Source organism: Podarcis filfolensis, assembly GCF_964270895.1.
Source record: "Podarcis filfolensis genome assembly, chromosome: 5".
In the NCBI taxonomy this organism is placed as follows: Eukaryota; Metazoa; Chordata; class Lepidosauria; order Squamata; family Lacertidae; genus Podarcis; species Podarcis filfolensis.
In genome coordinates this window covers 88,149,285-88,170,694 of record NC_139608.1, presented here as the reverse complement: position 1 = coordinate 88,170,694, position 21,410 = coordinate 88,149,285, and the positions used below count along the sequence as shown (strand labels likewise).

The 21,410-nt window shown below is 47.7% G+C and overlaps 1 protein-coding gene across 1 annotated transcript in view; it reads right to left on the bottom strand.

The window, feature by feature from the left end:
* Positions 1–21,410, bottom strand: part of WDFY4 (WDFY family member 4) — a 195,813-nt gene that overhangs the window by 87,935 nt on the left and 86,468 nt on the right. The window contains exons 29-39 of the mRNA XM_083615378.1: positions 20,632–20,837; positions 19,970–20,139; positions 19,072–19,197; positions 17,373–17,534; positions 16,181–16,363; positions 14,597–14,717; positions 12,637–12,794; positions 11,872–12,101; positions 9,924–10,033; positions 8,971–9,162; positions 6,771–6,907 (exon numbers count right to left, since the gene is read on the bottom strand). Coding sequence (XP_083471504.1) covers positions 6,771–6,907; positions 8,971–9,162; positions 9,924–10,033; positions 11,872–12,101; positions 12,637–12,794; positions 14,597–14,717; positions 16,181–16,363; positions 17,373–17,534; positions 19,072–19,197; positions 19,970–20,139; positions 20,632–20,837 — 1,795 coding nt within the window. The remainder of the gene's footprint in view (positions 1–6,770; positions 6,908–8,970; positions 9,163–9,923; positions 10,034–11,871; positions 12,102–12,636; positions 12,795–14,596; positions 14,718–16,180; positions 16,364–17,372; positions 17,535–19,071; positions 19,198–19,969; positions 20,140–20,631; positions 20,838–21,410) is intronic.

Genomic DNA, 21,410 nt, shown 5'->3' with positions numbered 1-21,410 from the left:
CTCTCTGTGTGAGCAGTGGTGTCACAAATTAATATATATTTCAGTAATACAAACCAGAAGCAGCTTCCTGGACTCACAAAACCCACCCAGATCAGTAAAAAGGTATAGGTAAAGGTACCCCTGTCCATACGGGCCAGTCGTGACCGACTCTAGGGTTGCGCGCTCATCTCGCTCAAGAGGCCGGGAGCCGGCGCTGTCCGAAGACACTTCCAGGTCACGTGGCCAGCGTGATGAAGCTGCAACTGGCGAGCCAGCACCAGTGCCGCACACGGAAACGCCGTTTACCTTCCCACTAGAAAGCGTTCCCTATTTATCTACTTGCACTTAGGGGTGCTTTTGAACTGCTAGGTGGGCAGGAGCTGGGACCGAACGACGGGAGCTCACCCCACCGCGGGGATTCGAACCGCTGACCTTACGATCAGCAAGTCCTAGGCACTGAGGTTTTACCCACAGTGCCACCCATGTCCCTGACCCAGATCAGTAGCTTCACATAATTTCCCTGCCTTTTGCTACATCACAGTGTTCTAGTTGCAAGCTAGTTATCAAGGCAGGCATTCATGTTGCAAAGGGGAAAGAGTTTAATATACATCATTAATAGCAAATTGTCTGGTTTCACTGAAGGAAAGAAAAAAAAAAGAGGGTTGCCATGAGCAGTTTTGAAATGAATTTCAGATTCAAAACTTCCCTTGTGTATTTAATGGCATGCTAATTTACATTTTAATTACTTAAGAAATCAAAGCATTTGTTGACAGTGGAACATAATGTCAGCTTCATAGTGCACTGTTGGTAGATGCTTAATGAACTTAATTAGATAATTAGTGATGTTAATTATCCTTCTATTATGAAGATAAAGATGTTACACAAATGATGCACAGAAATATAGTTATATGTTTGCTTGTTTGGCTCTTGAAAGAATGGAAATAGCAGACCAAACATAATGGTAAGAGAAAGTCTCAGAAGGGATTTTGACATGTACCGCCAAGGGAGCCAATGTTTGTCCACAGACAGTTTTTCTGGGTCATGTGGCCAGCAGCGAAACCAGAGCAGCGCACAGAAATGCTGTTTACCTTCCTGCTGGAGCGGTACCTATTTATCTACTTGCACTTTGATGTGCTTTTGAACAGCTAGGTTGGCAGGAGCCAGGACTGAGCAATGGGAACTCAACCCCATCGCAGGTATTCAAACCACCTTCCGATCGGCAAGCCCAAGACCACAGCACCACCCGCGTCCCTAGAGCAATCCTACGAATGTTTAGTTAAATGTCTTACTGAGCTCAGTGGCATTTGCTGTCCCCTTTCTTCTGGCATAGGACACGGGTGGCACTGTGGTCTAAACCACAGAGCCTAGGGCGTGCCGATCAGAAGGTTGGCGGTTCGAATCCCCGCGACGGGGTGAGCTCCCGTTGCTCGGTCCCTGCTCCTGCCAACCTAGCAGTTTGAAAGCACACAGTGCAAGTAGATAAATAGGTACCACTCTGGCGGGAAGGTAAATGGCATTTCCGTGCGCTGCACCGGTTCACCAGAAGCGGCTTAGTCATGCTGGCCACATGACCCAGAAGCTGTACACTGGCTTCCTCGGCCAGTAAAACGATATGAGCGCAGCAACCCCAGAGTCATCTGTGACTGGACCTAACGGTCAGGGGTCCCTTTACCTTTACCTTTCTTCTGGCATGATGCTGAGCATCACTGGAGTTAAGTTGTCATATATGGACCAGAGCTTGGCGTGCTCTGGTCCATGGGGTCACAAAGAGTCGGACACGACTAAACGACTAAACAACAACAACAACACATGATCTGGCCAACAAACAACGCTTCCATGTGCACAAAGAAACATTGACTCCCCACTGAAGTTTTTTGACAGATGATAGGCAGAAGCATAAGGAAAATCAGGCCTACTTGCCCCATGATGCCAGCTTGAATGATGGGGTGCAAGATAGGAGTACAATTACCGCCCACCCCACCCACATCTTGCATCAGGGTGAAGCTATGGTTCAAGCGACTTGTGCGTAGGCTTGAATTTGTGACCCCCCTGTCCCTTGCCTAGCAGGGGCAGCCTGTGTAACAGCTGTGCTGATTTGATGAACCTTTCAATAATTAGAAATAATGTTCAGGCTTCTTGTGGTCTGAAAAGCAACATTAATCTGAAATTGGGAGCTGGAGGGAATCGGAGTTAGAAATAAATTTCAGGACAACCCTATTTCTAAGAGCAGTGTGCAGGGGATCAGGGCCACTTCTCTATTTACTTCCTTAGAGGTCTTCTATAACAAGCTGTAATCTTCCAATCAGGCACTCACTGATCTGGTTCACATGACATGTCTATGACATGTCTAGACTATGCGTTCTTAGGATTGCATGAACATGCAGGCTGCCAGAAAGGAGCTCACAGCAGTTTTGCTCCTCCCTGCTCCTTTTTGCTCCTACATTTCCATAGGGAGCGGATGGCGCTGTGGTCTAAACCACTGAGCCTCTTGGGCTTGCTGATCAGAAAATTGGCGGTTCGAATCCCAACAACAGAGTGAGCTCCCGTTGCTCTGTCCCAGCTCCTGCCAGCCTAGCAGTTTGAAAGCACACCAGTGCAAGTAGATAAATAGATACCATTGCGGCGGGAAGGTAAACGGCGTTTCCGTGTGCTCTGGTTTCTGTCACAGTGTTCCATTGTGCCAGAAGCGGTTTAGTCATGCTGGCGACATGTCCCGGAAAGCTGTCTGTGGACAAATGCCAGCTCCCTCGGCCTGAAGCAAGAAGAGCGCCGCAACCTCAGTCGCCTTTGACTGGACTTAACCATCCAGGGGTCCTTTAACTTACACTTCAATGTGCTAAGCCAAGGTGTCAACCCAAGCTGGGCCCTTGTTTAGCTCTCTTCTTGCCATAGCCAAGTACAGAAGTGACAAAAACCATGTGGGATAACCCACTAGCGTAGCTTGGTGGGGTGACTGGGGGGGGCGGCACTAAGCTGCAGGGAGACAAGGCCAAGCCGTGCCCAGTTGCCCTTTGGGCTGCTGGCGGTGGGAGCTCTTACTCTCGGCCGGCATGCGCCGAGTGCTGCTCCTAAGCCAGGCAAGAGAGAGGGAGGGCAAGCGGGCCGAGGCCGGGCCGCAATGGAGGCCTAGGGTGGCGGCAATGCTCTCCCAACCTTGCATGTTGGCCCAGTGGCTCCACTCCCTGGTCAGGCCTGACCCAGGGGGTGGAAGTGGGGGAGGGGAGAAGCAGCATCTCTGCCCAAACCCAAGGCTCCGTTGTGCAAGGTATGATAACCTGGTGTAACGCCGCCAGGCCTAGCCCCCCTGGCCCCCGGGGGTCAGGCCTGACCTGGGGGCAGAAGCACTGGTGAGGAGGGTAGAGGCAGTGGCAGCATCTCTGTGTTCCACCCCTCCACTGGGCTCTGGGCTGAAGCTTGAACAATGGCCGGGCACCACCAGGCTGTGCACTCCTGGGTCAGGCTTCTGGGTCAGGGTGGAAGCTTCCCACAGGGTGGAAGCTGCCCCTCTCCCTGGCTGGGCTCCTGCGTGCGAGGGAGCTCTGGAGACCCACACTCCCTCTGCACCCCTTGTGTGTGCACCCCCAGGTGTGCCCGTCCGCCCCGGGTTGCAGTAAGGTAGGCTACGCCACTGGGATAACCAGCCTCATATAACCAACATGGTTAAGTCTAATTAATACACGAAGGGGTTAACGCCATAGAGTAAGGTGTCCTGCAGGACTTATCATTTCCCAGCATTTTGGGAGGAAACAGGTAATCAAGCCTATTGTTCTATTCAGTCTAGCCGAAAAGCTCAGCATGTGAAGTGGTTTGACATGGTTGCTCCAGCTCAGCTTCATGGATCTCACCAGCCCCTCTTGAGTTCCTAGGCCAATAGTTTCAGAACTTTTGCCACTTTGTAACTAAGCAGTTACTTTGTAACGGGGACGCGGGTGGCTCTGTGGGTTAAACCACAGAGCCTAGGACTTCAGAAGGTCGGCGGTTTGAATCCCCGTGACGGGGTGAGCTCCCGTTGCTTGGTCCCAGCTCCTACCAACCTAGCAGTTCGAAAGCACGTCAAAGTGCAAGTAGATAAATAGGTACCGCTCCAGGCAGGAAGGTAAACGGCGTTTCCGTGCGCTGCTCTGGTTCACCAGAAGCAGCTTAGTCATGCTGGCCACATGACCCGGAAGCTGTACGCCGGCTCCCTCGGCCAATAAAGTGAGATGAGCGCCACAACCCCAGAGTCGGCCACGACTGGACCTAATGGTCAGGGGTCCCTTTACCTTTACCTTTACTAACTAAGCTACATTTTACTGCCTGTGCAACTTTTCTAACTGCTGTATGGAAAAGCACATGAATCTGACCTTTGGAAAATTTGGAAGTAAACCATTCTTTAACTTACCAAATCCAAATTTTGAAAGAAAGTGCTTGACACTCACATATTAAATTTGCTCTTTAAAAAGTAGTCAAAAACTGAACAAAATTTGATTGGGAAAAAAATCACTAAATGAGTTCCTATTTCTGCTCCTTTTCTGTCTGAACAACATTGATTGATTTACTGCTGGCCACTGGTTAAGCCATGGTATTTGACTTAAATTGAGCCATCCTCACACTCCTCACACTCGGCTAATCTCTTTGTAAAGTGCACCAGAGCTAAAAGAAGGTCAGGCCTGGCCTTAGGGGAGACACTCAAGCCATTTTGCTTTCATGAAAAATATCTGACTGCTACAGAGACAATCTCTTGCAAGTATCTTTGTCCACTGAAGAGCAGGCCGGCCTGCCTGAGAAGCACATAAACACACAACTGCCTGGAGCAGGGAAAGAGGGAAAGATTTGGAAACTTCGTTCCGTGTCACACTAGAAAGCACAATTTATCAGATTCGGAGCTGTCAGGTGCTGACATGATAAAGAACAACACAAAATGAGTAATGTCCCAGAACCCAGCTCTTCCTTTAATTATGAGCCTCTCCCTTTCAGCGAAGAAAGACAGAAGACGCAGAAACACCAATTTCATGCACTTGTGCCTGAATAATGTCTCTGTGCTGCCTTTTCCAGATGGCAACCTTTTCTGCTGCAAGAACTAATGATGTGGGCATATTTAGGGGAAAACCAATAACAGTCTTTAACCTTCAACAGCAAAAAGCATGTTGTACAAAGCGTTCCTTGGGATGCATTAACAAATATCAATTACTTTGCTCACTGAGGTGTAATCAGCTGTAATAATCAAAATTAATTTTAAGAAATAATTAAACAGACCCCAAGGCAAATAGTTGGTGCCAGCACTCAATTGTATCACGGACTCACAGCACACCTGGAAGCGAGTTATTCAACAAAAGGAGGAAAAGGACAAGCCTTGAGCCGTCTTATTAAACATTTGCTCTACTTTGCACTGCTGGAGAAAAAGCCCAAATTATGCTGATAACAAATATATTTCAACTCAAGATGTTAGCAGACAGAGAACGACTGGGCCACGACCTCAGTGTCAGAGGAGATGGCTTTTTCTCCCATGCAACTCCCAGTCAAGCCTCTCTTACCCCCACGGATCGCTGCCTCCTTTACATTTTTAGGCCCTCCACATTTCCTATCTTTCGTTTTCAGCTCAAAACAAGAAAACTGGCGACAAATAAATAATGGGAATATGGTTTTTAATTTAATGTGGAATTTTAATAGCACACTGTTAGGAAAAGGCAGAGATACAGTACCTGCAATCATTGAGTGGGGTATTAGGAGCTGGGTTTAACTGGATGGGAGTCAGGGAAGGGAGAAAGAAATATGAGGAAAATAAAATTTCTAGATAAATTCTTCTGGTTAGTAACAGGGATTGGATGGAGTGGATGAATTGTTATGAACTTGGCATAGGCCACATTGGTGTACTGTAGATTATAAATAAAAATAAATGGCCTTGGCCCAGTATACCTGAAGGAGCATCTCCACCCCCATCGTTCAGCCTGGACACTGAGGTCCAGCTCCAAGGGCCTTTTGGCGGTTCCCTCACTACAAGAAGTGAAGTTACAGAGAACCAGGCAGAGGGCCTTCTCGGTGGTGGTGCCCACCCTGTGGAACACCCTCCCATCAGATGTCAAGGAAATAAACAACTATCTGACTTTTATAAAACATCTGAAGGAGACTTGTTTAGGGAAGTTTTTAATGTTTGGTGTTTTATCATGTTTTTAATATTCTGTTGGGAGCCACCCAGAATGGCTGGGGAAACCCAGAATGATGGGTGGGCTATAAATAAAAAATTGTTGTTGTTGTTATTGTTATATAATAACAGAGGTTTTTTAAAGAACTTGAGGACAAATAAAGCTGAAACAGAACAGTCTTCATTCTTACGTTGGGTTCTGTAAAAATTTAACAGTTTAAAGAGGAAGTTAATAATTGTTTAGCAATTCTTAAAATGTATAGATATGAAATATGGGATATGTGTCCTGAATGTTTTTGATATGTTTTTTTAAAAAAGTAAAATTCTAGAAAGAAACAAAAAGTAGCAGATACATTCTGAGGCAAAGCTAGTCTGGCTTTTTGTCCTGGGTGAAGTCTCTAGAGGAGGCCCATTGAGGCTCCCAGCCTCGTGTGTGTGTGTGTGTGTGTGTGTGTGTGTGTGTGTGTGCGCGCGCGCGCGCGCAGAAATGCACTTCGGGGTGCCAAACTGGGTCTTTGACCCAAGGGAAATAAAGCCTACTTTTGCCTCTGCTTTACCACCCTGGTGTGATGCCAGGCACTTGCCAAGGCCCTTTGAGTTTTGTTTTTTCTTACCAGATGCCTTGCCTAAAGCCTAAGATTTGTTCAGGTGATCAGAAGATGCATGTTACCTGCGTTTTGTATCCCGTCTGCTTCAGGTTCCGGCTGGGGGTCAGTTTCACCGCTGGAGACCAGCTTCCACTCCAAGATCGCAGCTTGTCTGAAGGCTGAGCTGGAACCTTGCTCTGGGGAATTTTCTTTTCTGACGCTAAAGACCAAGGAGAAGAAACAGTTGTTGAAACCAAAGGAGGCAAAGGTTTCTACAGGTTAGGAAATATGTCAGAAGGTACAAAGAGCATGAACCAGGTATGTGCATGGGATACACGGCAAATTGAAAGCATATCCACACCAGATTTTAAAACTGGTTTAAAAGTCCTTCCCTCTCCCCAGTTCTACAAGTGTGGTGGAGGCGACCTAGCAAAAAATTATCAGCAACAAAAATCCCTGGTATTTTTTCTACATGTCATTATAGTAACATTGGCTTAAAACCCAAATAAGATGGCAAATGTGGATGGTCACATACTAGCCCCTTAAGGTACCTTGAGTTTGGGACAGTCCTTTCATTACCCACCAAACACTCATATGTGCTGGTTGTACCCAAATTAACTCCAGATAAGGGAGAAAGAAATCTGAGGAACTCCAGATAATCGCTTCAGATCATTTTATTCCTGGTTATAACAACACAACAGGAAGCAACCCTAACACATTCACCTATAGTATACCAACACTTTATATTATGTTTCATTGGTAACCTAAGAGGAAAAATTACTCTTACTCATAGTTAATCTAATCACAAGAGCTCCCTATTGGACATTTAGCTATGGTAAATTCACCAACCAAGAACTTCTACATTGACCACTAATAATGAACCACGTGTTGTATTATACAATTTTTGTGATGTGCAAATGACATGAGAAGACTTGGTTTCTTTTTTTGTATCATTTATTATTCCTGTGATCCTTGTTTATAAAAAGTTATTTTTAAATCAAGAAAAAGAGAGATGGACAGGGGAGTGGGGGCCCTGAATTCTGCTCTTGTGAACACTTTCTTATACCGCCATCATTCAGCCCGGACACTGAGGTCCAGCTCTGGGGGCCTTCTGGCAGTTCTCTCACTGCAGGAAGTGAGGTTACAGGGAACCAGGCAGAGGGCCTTCTCGGTAGTGGCACCCGCCCTGTGGAAGACCTTCCCATCAGATGTAGAGGAAATAAACAACTATCTGACTTTTTGAAGACAGCCCTGTTTAGGGAATTTTTAAATGTTTGATGTTTTATCGTGTTTTTAATATTCCGTTGGGAGTTGCCTAGAGTGGTTGAGAAAACCCAGCCAGATGGGTGGGGTATAAATAATAAATGATGATGATGATGATGATGACGATGATGATGATGATTACTGCAGCCTAGAAGAAGTCAATGGCTGTAGAAAATGGCACCAGCCATTTAAGAGGCCAAATGCAGTCAGGGGATGGTACACTGCTCAATGTGGTCTTAAACTTAATCTGCGCCTTGGTCTTCGTCCAGGATCCTGACTTTGCCTTAGTTTTACATTCATTCCCAACCTCTGGGCCCATCAGTCTTTGCCTTGCTTGGGTCACCACCTCCTTTTGGTGGTGTAAACTGAAACGAATCAGGTGATTGCCTGTCTGGAGAAAGCCATGTGACTCTCAGAGAGCCAGCAATGGGCAGCCATTGAAGGGAACATCCTGTCAGCTGACCTGATTTCTATGAACTTTTGTGAGGGGAATATCAATGGCCTATCCTGCCTTCTGACACCAGGCAGCAAAATGTCATGGTAAAGTTGACAAGGTGGCACTGTGGATTAAACCACAGAACCTAGGACTTGCCGATCTGAAGGTTGGCGGTTCGAATCCCTGCGACGGGGTGAGCTCCCATTGCTCGGTCCCTGCTCCTGCCAACCTAGCAGTTTGAAAGCACATCAAAGTGCAAGTAGATAAATAGGTACTGCACTGGCGGGAAGGTAAACGGTGTTTCCATGCGCTGCTCTGGTTCACCAGAAGCGGCTTGGTCATGCTGGCCACATGACCCGGAAGCTGTACGCCGGCTCCCTCGGCCAATAAAGCGAGATGAGTGCCGCAATCCCAGAGTCGGTCACGACTGGACCTAATGGTCAGGGGTCCCTTTACCTTTTACCTTATCAAAGGGTATCATGACAGGTAGCTCCAAAAGAGACCAGTCTCCAAGTCATTAAAAAAAAAAAACATTCTGTGAAGTTGATTCTGTTAAAAGCTTTGCATGACTCAAGGACAGAGACCTAGGAAATGCTTCCAAGCCTTTCTCATGATTTCTTCCCAGAAAGGACTCGTGTCAGTCATCTTCACTTTCTCAGCGCTCACTGCTGCCTCTGTAGAGAGAGACATCTTGTAGGCATCTTCCAAATCCTTTCTCCTTTGAGAGAGAAGTTGGATCCAGATGGCTTCGGTTGTCTTCCAGATGTCTTGCTGAACTAGAAACAAAGAAAAATGGAGAAAGTGTTTGGTGGGAGAAGGTGCCACCAGCAAGCAAGGTAATCTCCCCTTCTAGAACTGGGACTTAAGACAACTATAGCTATCAGCCTGGCTGAGCTTCCAGACAAATCAGCTCCAATTTATGCAGCTGGCCCCGCCTCCCCACAGTGCGGATAGGTTAACTGGGGTTTGGTGGGAACTCCCATTGACTAGCACAGGGAGGCAGGCCAGCCCAACCAGCTCGTGAGTCCCACGTGGCCTGAGGTGCTGCACGCAGTCCCGCAAAGGGCACCCACCAGGGAAGGTGTCAGCGTTCATTGTCATAATGTGGCAAGCTTCTGGAGGAACACAGTGTAACACAGTGCTATCCTAAGAGAACCCCCATTATTTGTATACATTAAAGGTAAAGGGACCCCTGACCATTAGGTCCAGTCGTGACCGACTCTGGGGTTGCTGCGCTCATCTCGCTTTATTGGCCAAGGGAGCCGGCGTACAGCTTCCGGGTCATGTGACCAGCATGACTAAGCCGCTTCTGGTGAACCAGAGCAGCGCACGGAAACGCCGTTTACCTTCCCGTCGGAGCGGTACCTATTTATCTACTTGCACTTTGGCGTGCTTTCGAACTGCTAGGTTGGCAGGAGCAGGGACCGAGCAATGGGAGCTCACCCCGTAGTGGGGATTCGAACCACCGACCTTCTGATCGGCAAGTCCTAGGCTCTGTGGTTTAACCCACAGCGCCACCCACATTTGTATACATTACCATTCTTTAAAGTAGAGTTATCATCCATCCTCCCCTCGTCTTGATCTGGGTCCAGGAAAACACGGGAATCAGACATTGCTCTCTGCTTTGCTTCGTAGTTTTCTGGATCGCTGCAGTAAACAGAGGCATGGCATGACTGAATGAACAGCACGTTTGCTTACAGTTATTGATGGGGGGAACCATCCGGATCACAGATCAGCAGAGGAGCACATGACTTGCCTTAGCAGCCACCTCTTCGTTGGATCTCCCACCCTCCCTCTGTATCTGGTTGACACGTGTTCCTTTGCTTGACCTTGCTATGGCACGGCCAAGCTTATTTCCTCGAATAAAGGGTTAACTACACTGATGCTGTGTGATTTATTGCGGACCTGCTCCCAACACATATTATCCTGCCCTTCTATGGCTGCCCAGTGCTCCAGCTAAAACCAGAGAAATATAAATGAAATTAAGAAACAGCCACTGCACTAGAAATGGGGCACAAAAGGAAATCTGGACGAGCCCACTGTAATATAGGTAAAGGTAAAGGGACCCCTGACCATTAGGTCCAGTCGTGGCCAACTCTGGGGTTGCAGCACTCATCTCGCTTTATTGGCCGAGGGAGCCGGCATACAGCTTCCGGGTCATGTGGCCAGCATGACTAAGCTGCTTCTGGTGAACCAGAGCAGCGCACGGAAACGCTTTTACCTTCCCGCTGGAGTGGTACCTATTTATCTACTTGCACTTTGACGTGCTTTTGAACTGCTAGGTTGGCAGGACCATTGTAATATAGGTGTCACCAATGCTATTTTCCTAGAAAGAGAGGTTCTAGAGCTCACCATGAACTTCTCCCTTGCTCATGGCAATGGCTCCCACCTGAGAGGGGCTGGGGCTAAGCTCCTGTGATCTCCAGCTGCGGGGGGGGGGGAGAGACCTGGGTGTCCCAAGCTCCCAAGGGTGGGCACAAATCAGCATCCTTGCTGTCACATGCATTTTCAGCCAGCTGAAGTATCCAGATATTCTGCAAGAGCACACTGCAATAATCCAGTCTGGATGTGACTAAGGCACCTGTGTCCCCATAGCCAGGTCTGGCACACCTTGCCCTTGAAAGGAAGAGACAGCAAAATTTCCACTCTCTTGCCTACACTCCGGCGGAAGCAGCTAACAACGTTAACAGTTTATCAAAAGAGTATAAGGAATACTAGGGACGCGGGTGGCGCTGCGGATTAAACCACAGAGCCGAGGACTTGCCGCTCACAAGGTTGGCGGTTCGAATCCCTGCAACGGGGTGAGCTGCCGTTGCTTGGTATCTGCTCCTGTCAACCTAGCAGTTCAAAAGCACGTCAAAGTGCAAGTAGATAAATAGGTACCGCTCCGGCGGGAAGGTAAATGGCATTTCGCCAGAAGTGGCTTAGTCATGCTGGCCACATGACCTGGAAGCTGTCTGCGGACAAACGCCGGCTCCCTCGGTCAATAAAGCGAGATGAGCGCCGCAACCCCAGAGTTGGTCACGACTGGACCTAACGGTCAGGGGTCCCTTTACCTTTATAAGGAATACTACCTCACAAGGCCGTCTTTAGCAGATGTGGCGCTGGGGTGCAAATATCCACCCAGCGCCCCCAAATTACCATGGATAGTGTTGGGGTGGCCGTAGCTGGGCACGGCCAGCCATTGGGGGGGGCGCAACTCTCCCCCATGCCACTGCGGGAGAGCGATTCCCGCAGAGGCTTGGAAGTGAAGTTGCACCCCTCTCAAACCTCTGTGGGAGAAGAGCAATCCCTGCAGACGCTTGGGAGGGAAGCTGCGTGACTTGGCAGCCTTATGGTTGGCAGGGCGCAGCTGGAGGGCGTGCAGGGAAAGGGGTGGCCTCCGGCAAAGCCGCACAGCTCCCCCACTTGCTGGGGCGCCCCTGAGAGGCCGGCGCCCTGGCGCGACGCACCACTAAGCCCTATGGGAAAGACGGCTCTGCTACCTCATGGGCCTGAATTGCAACAGGCAATACAGAAGGCAGATAGTGAAGTCCAGGCTAGAGTTGTGCGTTGCAAAGATGACGTCCCACTGCTGCTGCAGAGTCTGAAGGACACTGAGCAGCTTCTGCTGATCAGGAAGGGAAGTAGACAGGTAGTATAGAATGGCTCGGTTCAAGCTGCTGTACAGAATGCTGAGGGCGGCTTCCTTGTGGAGAAAACCCTTTTCTGTGACCTGGCAGAAGAAAATAAGAAGCATCAGAGCGTAGCAGATCTGGGTCCCTCCAGATGTTTTGGGACTACAATTCCCATCATCCCTGACCACTGGTCCTGTTAGCTAGAGATGATGGGAGTTGTAGTCCCAAAACATCTGGAGTGTCAAGTCTGGCCATGCCTGGCATAAAGCCAACTTTCCTTTGGATCTAGTCCCAGCATCCAAGACTCTGGCCTTAGTAAATAGTGGACCCCTTTTTGCATGGAGCAAAAAAATAAAAAAAATAAGTCGAATTGCCTTTTTTGGTTACTGAAAATGCCTTCTTGTTCAAGATGGAAGCAGGCATGTTCCTCTAGGTCAGCCTTGTGCGGGAGTTTCTGTATCCAACCACTGTTTTTCCCGTCCAAATAGACTGCACAAGAATATAACCAGGGAGCTGTCAAAACTACTCCCTCCTCCCATGGAAATTAAATTTGATAGAAGGAAGTTTCAGGATAATTTTCTGCACCAGGAGACTTTAGAACTGCACTGGAAAGTAAGCAAAGAAGCCCCTTACCACGATCACTTGCTCTGCAAGGAAAAGAATAACTTTTCTAGGGTCAGCGGCAAACATTCCTGCGTAAAGCTTCTCTACCAGCTTCTGGATAAAATAGGAAATATTCACGAGAAGTGACGGCATGGCCGGCTCCGAAGCATTTTTGGCACCACCGTTCCCTGCAAGGTAGAAAACAAGGTTTCCATTTCTGTAACGTAGTGGATCAAAAAGGGGACAAGGGTGTGGAAAACAGCAAGTTTATCTGGCTGATGCACCCAGGAGTGTTAGATCATTAAAGAGCCAAGAACATCCCCTAGAAATCAGCTCCTCATTGGCAACTGGGAACTTGTGCTCCTTACATGACTTGCTGTGTTGTTTCCCTATGGCATAGGTCCTATGCTATCCAGAGTCTAAAAAGAAACTTCATCCAGACCATTTGCTCCCGTGGCTTGCTAGACACAAACTATATCGTGCTAGGTTAATGATTTAGATAGTAAAGGTAAAGGTATGTGAATTTGGGAATAAGTTCTAGCATAGTCAAAGGTAAAGGGACCCCTGACCATTAGGTCCAGTTGTGACCGACTCTGGGGTTGCAGTGCTCATCTCGCTTTACTGGCCGAGGGAGCCGGCGTACAGCTTCCGGGTCATGTGGCCAGCAGGACTAAGCCGCTTCTGGCGAACCAGAGCAGTGCACGGAAACGCCATTTACCTTCCCACCGGAGCGGTACCTATTTATCTACTTGCACTTTGACGTGCTTTCAAACTGCTAGGTTGGCAGGAGCTGGGACAGAGCAACGGGACCTCACCCCGTCGTGGGGATTCGAACCGCCGACCTTCTGATCAGCAAGTCCTAGGCTCTGTGGTTTAACCCACAGCGCCACCCGGGTCCCTGGTCCTATGCTATCCAGAGTCTAAAAAAGAATCATAGAATCATAGAGTTGGAAGAGACCACAAGGGCCATCGAGTCCAACCCCCTGCCAAGCAGGAAACACCATCAGAGCACTCCTGACATATGGTTGTCAAGCCTCTGCTTAAAGACCTCCAAAGAAGGAGACTCCACCACACTCCTTGGCAGCAAATTCCACTGTCGAACAGCTCTTACTGTCAGGAAGTTCTTCCTAATGTTTAGGTGGAATCTTCTCTCTTGTAGTTTGGATCCATTGCTCCGTGTCCGCTTCTCTGGAGCAGCAGAAAACAACCTTTCTCCCTCCTCTATGTGACATCCTTTTATATATTTGAACATGGCTATCATATCACCCCTTAACCTCCTCTTCTCCAGGCTAAGCATGCCCAGCTCCCTTAGCCGTTCCTCATAAGGCATCGTTTCCAGGCCTTTGACCATTTTGGTTGCCCTCCTCAGGACGCTTTTTTAAATTTTTATTTTACTAATGTAGCTGAGTCCTAAGTCCCCTGAGTTCTGGAAGACTCCTAGCACCACCAGTTGGTCTGGTCCACTTGATGTTGACCAGTGAACCATAATAATAATAATAATAATTTTATTATTTATACCCCGCCCATCTGGCTAGGCCTCCTCAGCCACTCTGGGCGGCTTCCAAAAAAATATTAAAATACTATAATACATCAAACATTAAAAGCTTCCCTAAACAGGGCTGCCTTCAGATGTCTTCTAAAAGACAGGTAGTTGTTTATTTCCTTGACATCTGGTGGGAGGGCGTTCCACAGGGTGGGCACCACCACCGAGAAGGCCCTCTGCCTGGTTCCCTGTAGCTTTGCTTCTCGCAATGAGGGAACCGCCAGAAGGCCCTCGGTGTTGGACCTCAGTGTCCGGGTAGAACGATGGGGGTGGAGACGCTCCTTCAGATACACTGGACCAAGGCCGTTTAGGGCTTTAAAGGTCAGCACCAACACTTTGAATTGTGCTCGGAAACATACTGGGAGCCAATGTAGGTCTTTCAACCATAGACTTCCTGCCTTCTTTCTCCCCATATATGGAGTAGACCTAGCTATTTGCGGCACTCACCTTGTGCATTTGATGCCTCCCCATCCTCTTGGCCAATTATGTAGAAGATATCTATGATGGAAAGTAATAGCTCTGTCTGGAAGCACTTCTTCTGCTCAGTGGTGGCGTTCTCCTCAGAAGCCTGCACAACAATAACATAGCAAGCATCAGAGTCTGCAGGAAGCACCAGTAAGACAGATCCAGACTCTTGAGAGTCCCATGGACTGCAAGAAGATCAAACCTATCCATTCTGAAGGAAATCAGCCCTGAGTGCTCACTGGAAGGACAGATCGTGAAGCTGAGACTCCAATACTTTGGCCACCTCATGAGAAGAGAAGACTCCCTGGAAAAGACCCTGATGTTGGGAAAGGTGGAGGGCACAAGGAGAAGGGGACAACGGAGGACAAGATGGTTGGACAGTGTTCTCAAAGCTACCAGCATGAGTTTGACCAAAGTGCGGGAGGCAGTGGAAGACAGGAGTGCCTGGCGTGCTCTGGTCCAGGGGGTCACGAAGAGTCGGACACGACTAAACGACTAAACATCAACAAAGAGAAATCCTGTTCCCAGCCAAGAGTCTCCAAGGAACTAATAATGATGAATCCTCAAGCCCATTCAGCAGACTTTACATTGCATGCTTGTGTATGGAGCCCCAGTTCATGTGAAAAGAGCAGGGTGGTGGTGGTGGGGGAGCTCAAAGCAGCCCTTTTCCTGTCCACTGCTCCTCAAGGCTCTGCTGGTTAGGAGCCCAGTATATCTGAAGGAGCGTCTCCACCCCCATCGTTCTGCCCGGACACTGAGGTCCAGCTCTGAGGGCCTTCTGGCGGTTCCCTCGCTGTGAGAAGTGAAGTTACAGGGAACCAGGTAGACGGCCTTCTCAGTGGTGGCACCTGCCCTGTGGAACGCCCTCCCTTCAGATGTGAGGGAAATAAACAACAATCTGGCTTTTCGAAGACATCTGAAGGCAGCCCTGTTTAGGGAAGTTTTAAATGTTCGATGTTTTATTGTGTTTTTAATGTTCTTTTGGGAGCCACTCAGAGTGACTGGGGAGACCTAGCCAGATGGGCGGTGTATAAGTAATAAATATTATTAATAAATAAATGTTGTTGTTGTTGTTTTGTTGTTGTTGTTGTTGTTGTTGTTATTTTTAAAGTAATACTGCTGGCTAATCTACACTTCAACCCAGACACTAAGATCTAGCTCTGAGGAGCTTCTGGCGGTTCCCTCACTGCGAGAAGCCAAGTTACAGGGAACCAGGCAGAGGGCCTTCTTGGTGGTGGCGCCCACCCTGTGGAACGTCCTCCCACTAGATGTCGAGGAAATAAACAACTATCTGACTTTCAGAAGACATCTGAAGGCAGCCCCGTTTAGGGAAGTTTTTAATGTTTGATGTTTTATTGTGTTTTCATAATGCTGGAAGCATTATGGGCAACCCAGTCAGATGGGCAGGGTACAAATAATAAAATGATGATCATTAATATTATTAGCAGTGGATTCCAGCATCCCATGGGCTTCTACTCCAAACAGCTCCTCCCCTTTAACCCCTTGTCATCCTATGAAGAACACAGCATCAAGGGATGGGTGCTATTTTTGTCATATGGATCCGACCTCAAGAAGTAACTCCAAGGGATGCCACTGTCTCTCAGCGGAGAAAACGAGCATTTTTTCCATCAGGAGGAGGCGGATGAAGTCCCACACTTGTTTCCTAGCAGGGTGCAGGGAAGTGGAAAAGGCATCGTTTTTCTTACTGTCAGAGTCAGTCGCCAGGCTGCTGGAAGGCAAAATGCTACCCTGAAGAAAGAGAAAAAGAATCAGGGAGTGAAATTCTTCAAACAGTATTTTGGACTGGATAGCAGCATTCATTCTTGGCTTCTCATAGAAAAGGGTGGTGCAGAAAATAATAATAATAATAATAATAATACAGTGGTACCTCAGGTTACATACGCTTCAGGTTACATACGCTTCAGGATACAGACTCCCCTAACCCAGAAATAGTGCTTCAGGTTAAGAACTTTGCTTCAGGATGAGAACAGAAATCGTGCTCCGGCGGCGTGGCAGCAGCAGGAGGCCCCATTAGCTAAAGTGGTGCTTCAGGTTAAGAACAGTTTCAGGTTAAGAACGGACCTCCGGAACAAATTAAGTACTTAACCCGAGGTACCACTGTAATAATAATAATCAGTACAATGCAATATCATAATTTTAAAAAGTGGATCCTTTTATTTAATATTTTAGCAGATCTGCGGCTAAGTAGGACTGATTCAGCCAGCTAGCCCTGGTGACTATCTAATGCTTATTAAATGGATTTCCCCCAATTGATTTCTGAACTTTGAATTTTATTGTTATTCATGTTTTTATACTGTATTCTATGCTGCTTCTACAATTAAGCGTTTTTAATTTTTTGTTAGCCACCCTGAGCCCAGTTTTCTGAACCGGGAAGGGCGGGGTATAAATAAAAATTTATTATTTATTATTATAAGCACTGTATACATTAAAAACTAGCAGCAACAGAAATGAAAAATTGTTATACGTTAAAGTCCTATCAGAAGAAAAGTGTCATCGGTTTCTAACAGAAAAAGACACAGAGGTGGATTTTGATGGGAAGGGCATGATCCAGACTTGGATCCTAGTGGAGGGGGACCCATGCTAGGATCTTGACCCTCACTCTGGCCATATGTTTAGCAAACAAAACAATCCTGCACTTAAGGGCACAATTATTGCTCATGTTAACAGCTGCTAAATTACTGTCTTCTGAGGGACAGAATCACCATAATAAGCCCATGAGACAATTGGCTGTTCATACCTGAGATACTGCAGAGGGAAAGATGACCAGGGCCAAAGCTTGGAGGAAGTCAGAGTTGTACCAAAGAGGATCCTCAGAGTATTTGTGATATACGAGGTAGATGAACTGCATGATGTGCCCTGGGTAAGTGATCTCCCAGGAATCCTCTGTACCTGCTGGAGTCTGGATACAAACATAGGATTTGTCTATTAACATACCGATTCAAGAAGCCTTTAACCCAGCATGAGAAATCTCTGCTGCAGGCCTTATTATTAATTATTATTAGTATTAGTATGCCACCCATCTGACTGGGTTGTCCAAGCCACTCTGGGCAGCTTCCAACAAATTAAAACAGCAAGCACAGTAAAACATCAAACATCTGCCCTCCAGGGTCATTTTTTCAAAGTCTCATCACATGATTGACAGTCAAAGTGACCAATGGAGGGTTGGGTGCTTTTTGACCTGGCCCTCTGGCCAAGATACAGTTCCCCACTCCTGCTCTAACTAACATGGTGGCTTGTTGGTCACGTTCAACTTATGGCAGTGGCAGCTTTCAATTACCCTGTGCCAATTTCTACCTGTTTCCATTTGAGCCAGTCATGCGTTCATGCTAGGATCGGTTTAGATCAGGGATGGGGAAACAGGTGATCCTCCGGATGTTTTGGGGCCAGCTACCCCAACCAGTGCGGCAAAGTTGCTAGCATTGCATGCTTCTTGTTCTGGTGATTAAAGGTAAAGGGACCCCTGACCATTAGGTCCAGTCGTGACCGACTCTGGGGTTGCAGTGCTCATCTCGCTTAATTGGCAGAGGGAGGCGGCGTACAGCTTCCGGGTCATGTGGCCAGCATGACTAAGCCGCTTCTGGCGAACCAGAGCAGTGGACGGAAATGCTGTTTACCTTCCCACCGGAGCGGTACCTATTTATCTACTTGCACTTTGATGTGCTTTTGAACTGCTAGGTGGGCAGGAGCAGGGACCGAGCAACGGGAGCTCACCCCGTCGTGGAGATTCGAACCGCTGACCTTCTGATCGGCAAGCGCTAGGCTCTGTGGTTTAACCCCAGCACCACCCGCATCCCTGTTCTGGTGATTACGCCATAATAATAATAACTTCTGGGAGACTTTCAACAGAATATTAAAAACACAATAAAACATCAAACATTAAAAACTTCCCTAAACAGGGCTGCTTTCAGATGTCTTCTAAAAGTCAGGTAGTTGTTTATTTCCTTGACATCTGATGGGAGGGCGTTCCACAGGGTGGGTGCCACTACTGAGAAGACCCTCTGCCTGGTTCCCTGCAACCTCACTTCTTGCAGAGAGGGAACCGCCAGAAGGCCCTCAGAGCTGGACCTCAGTGTCTGGGCTGAACGATGGGGGTGGAGACACTCCTTCAGGTATACTGGGCCAAGGCCATTTAGGGCTTTAAAGGTCAGCACCAACACTTTGAATTGTGCTTGGAAACGTACTGGGAGCCAATGTAGGTCTTTCAGGACCGGTGTAATATGATCTCGGCGGCCACTCCCAGTCACAAGTCTAGCTGCCACATTCTGGATTAATTGTAGTTTCTGGGTCACCTTCAAAGGTAACTTCACTTTGCCTGACTCATAAGTGCCAACCATTTGGCAGTCTTCCCTTCCCCACTGCAGCAGGGGTGTGTCATCCTCAAGCATCCCTCCAGCCTATCCGATTCTAGCTTGCAACATTCCCAGTACAGCGCTCACCTGTTTCACTATGGACTTCACCATCTCGAGCAGCAGAACCGCTCCCTCCGGGCACAACCCAACTCTGACCACAGCATCCTTACAGTGGTTGTACAGCAGCCATTGTAACATTGAGTCCAAATCTGCCTGAAAGAAGGGTTTACTGTGAATCTACAGGAGGAGGACTTGCTCCCATGTCTAAAAGCGGCAGCTACATATTCCTCCACCAAACAACCAAACTGCTAAGTTTGACATACGGGGTAGTGAGCATGGAGGAAGTCTTGAATTTTATAATACGGATGCTTCCAAAATTCTCCTTACAAGTTGTTCCCTGATTCTGGAGTTCCAAATCACCTTGCCATGCTTCCAAATCAAAACCAACATTCTACTTTTCATCTTCAAGGTTTTTGAAATGGCATTGCTGTGTGCTGCTGTTTTGCTGCTGTTATCGGTTGCTTGGTTCTATTATTTTTTATGTAAATTTTACTTGCTTTAATTGTGACATTTTTGAAATCCACCCTAGGACCGCTTGGAGTAAAGCAGTCTGTTAAGCACAAACACTGTGCTTCGCTCGCTTGGTCATGGCTGTCAATTCCTCCAATTTATTCATGTCTTCTCTCCCTCTCTGCATTTCCACATTGCACATTAATTACTGCAAAAAAACCACCCATGATTGGCTTTATTAAGAGCCTTGTCTGTGTAGTGTTTTACTGAGAAGGGCTAGACTTATGCACATCGCACCAAAATAATATTGACGCAACCATACGTAGAACCACAAAATTGCTTTTGTGCAGAATATTGCCACCACACACAGCATTGACTGATGTCCTGAAATTAGTGAGATCAACATTCTGGCATAATTATCAACCAGGTCCGTTTTTCATCTGTTATGGAGAAATGTTACTTTTCAAGAACCTACCTTGGTTTCATCTGGTGGCTCAAACACTGGGGTGGCCAAAAACAGTCCCGACAGAAGGAAGTAGATCTCAGGGACATGAACAAACTTGCTCAGGAATGTTTTGAGCTCTGCAAATCCAGGCAGCAGGTATGGGTTGCACTCAGAGGTATGGGGGCAACTCTTTAAATTATCTAAATCAAAAAAAAAAAACAACAACAAAAAAACACTCTCCTAAACCACTCAGATTTTGAATTATGGTGCTGGAGGAGACTCTAGAGAGTCCCATGGACACCAAGAAGATCAAACCTATCCATTCTTAAGGAAATCAACCCTGAGTGCTCACTGGAAGGACAGATCCTGAAGCTGAGGCTCCAATATTTTGGCCACCTCATGAGAAGAGAAGACTCCCTGGAAAAGACCCTGATGTTGGGAAAGATGGAGGGCACAAGGAGAAGGGGATGACAGAGGATGAGATGGTTGGACAGTGTCTCGAAGCTACCAGCATGAGTTTGACCAATATGCGGGAGGCAGTGGAAGACAGGAGTGCCTGGCGTGCTTCTGGTCCATGGGGTCACGAAGAGTTGGACACGACTAAATGACTAAACAACAACAACAAACGACTCAGAAATGGGAGAACATTGATCAGGCTTGACGTAAGAAGAACAAGTATACTTAGAACCTACCCATCAAAATATTCAGCCCCGCCGAGCTGTTCTCAAGCCAGAGGCCAGCCATCATCCCCTCTTTAAATTTATGCAGGAGTGTCCGATTGTGGAGAAAATGGAGTAGAAACTTCACAGCCAGCACAACTGTGCTTGGGTGCACGTGGCTTTGTGTGAACATCATGAACCAGTCGGGTCCCAGAGTCTGGAATACCTCTTCTTGGATCCTGTGTGGAGAACAACCTGGTTAAACGACGCCACCTAGAGACACAATGCGGGACGTGGGTGGCGCTGTGGGTTAAACCACAGAGCCTAGGACTTGCCGATCAGAAGGTGGGTGGTTTGAATCCCTGCGACGGGGTGAGCTCCCATTGCTCGGTCCCTGCTCCTGCCAACCTAGCAGTTCAAAAGCACGTCAAAGTGCAAGTAGATAAATAGGTACCACTCTGGCGGGAAGGTAAATGGCATTTCCGTGCACTGCTCTGGTTCGCCAGAAGCGGCTTAGTCATGCTGGCCACATGACCCGGAAGCTGTATGCCGGCTCCCTCGGCCAATAAAGCGAGATGAGCGCCGCTTCCCTAGAGTCAGTCACGACTGGACCTAATGGTCAGGGGTCCCTTTACCTTTACCTTAGAGACACAATTGGTAATGTTTGATTCTTGTAAAGGGCCCTGTGTCCATAGCACGACATGGGGACTGGAAATTGATCATCGTTACAAGCTTCACAAAGCTCTCTGGCACTCCGCTGGGTGAAATTCAATACCACACTATTACATTCGTTCCGTCAGGACCTTGGCATC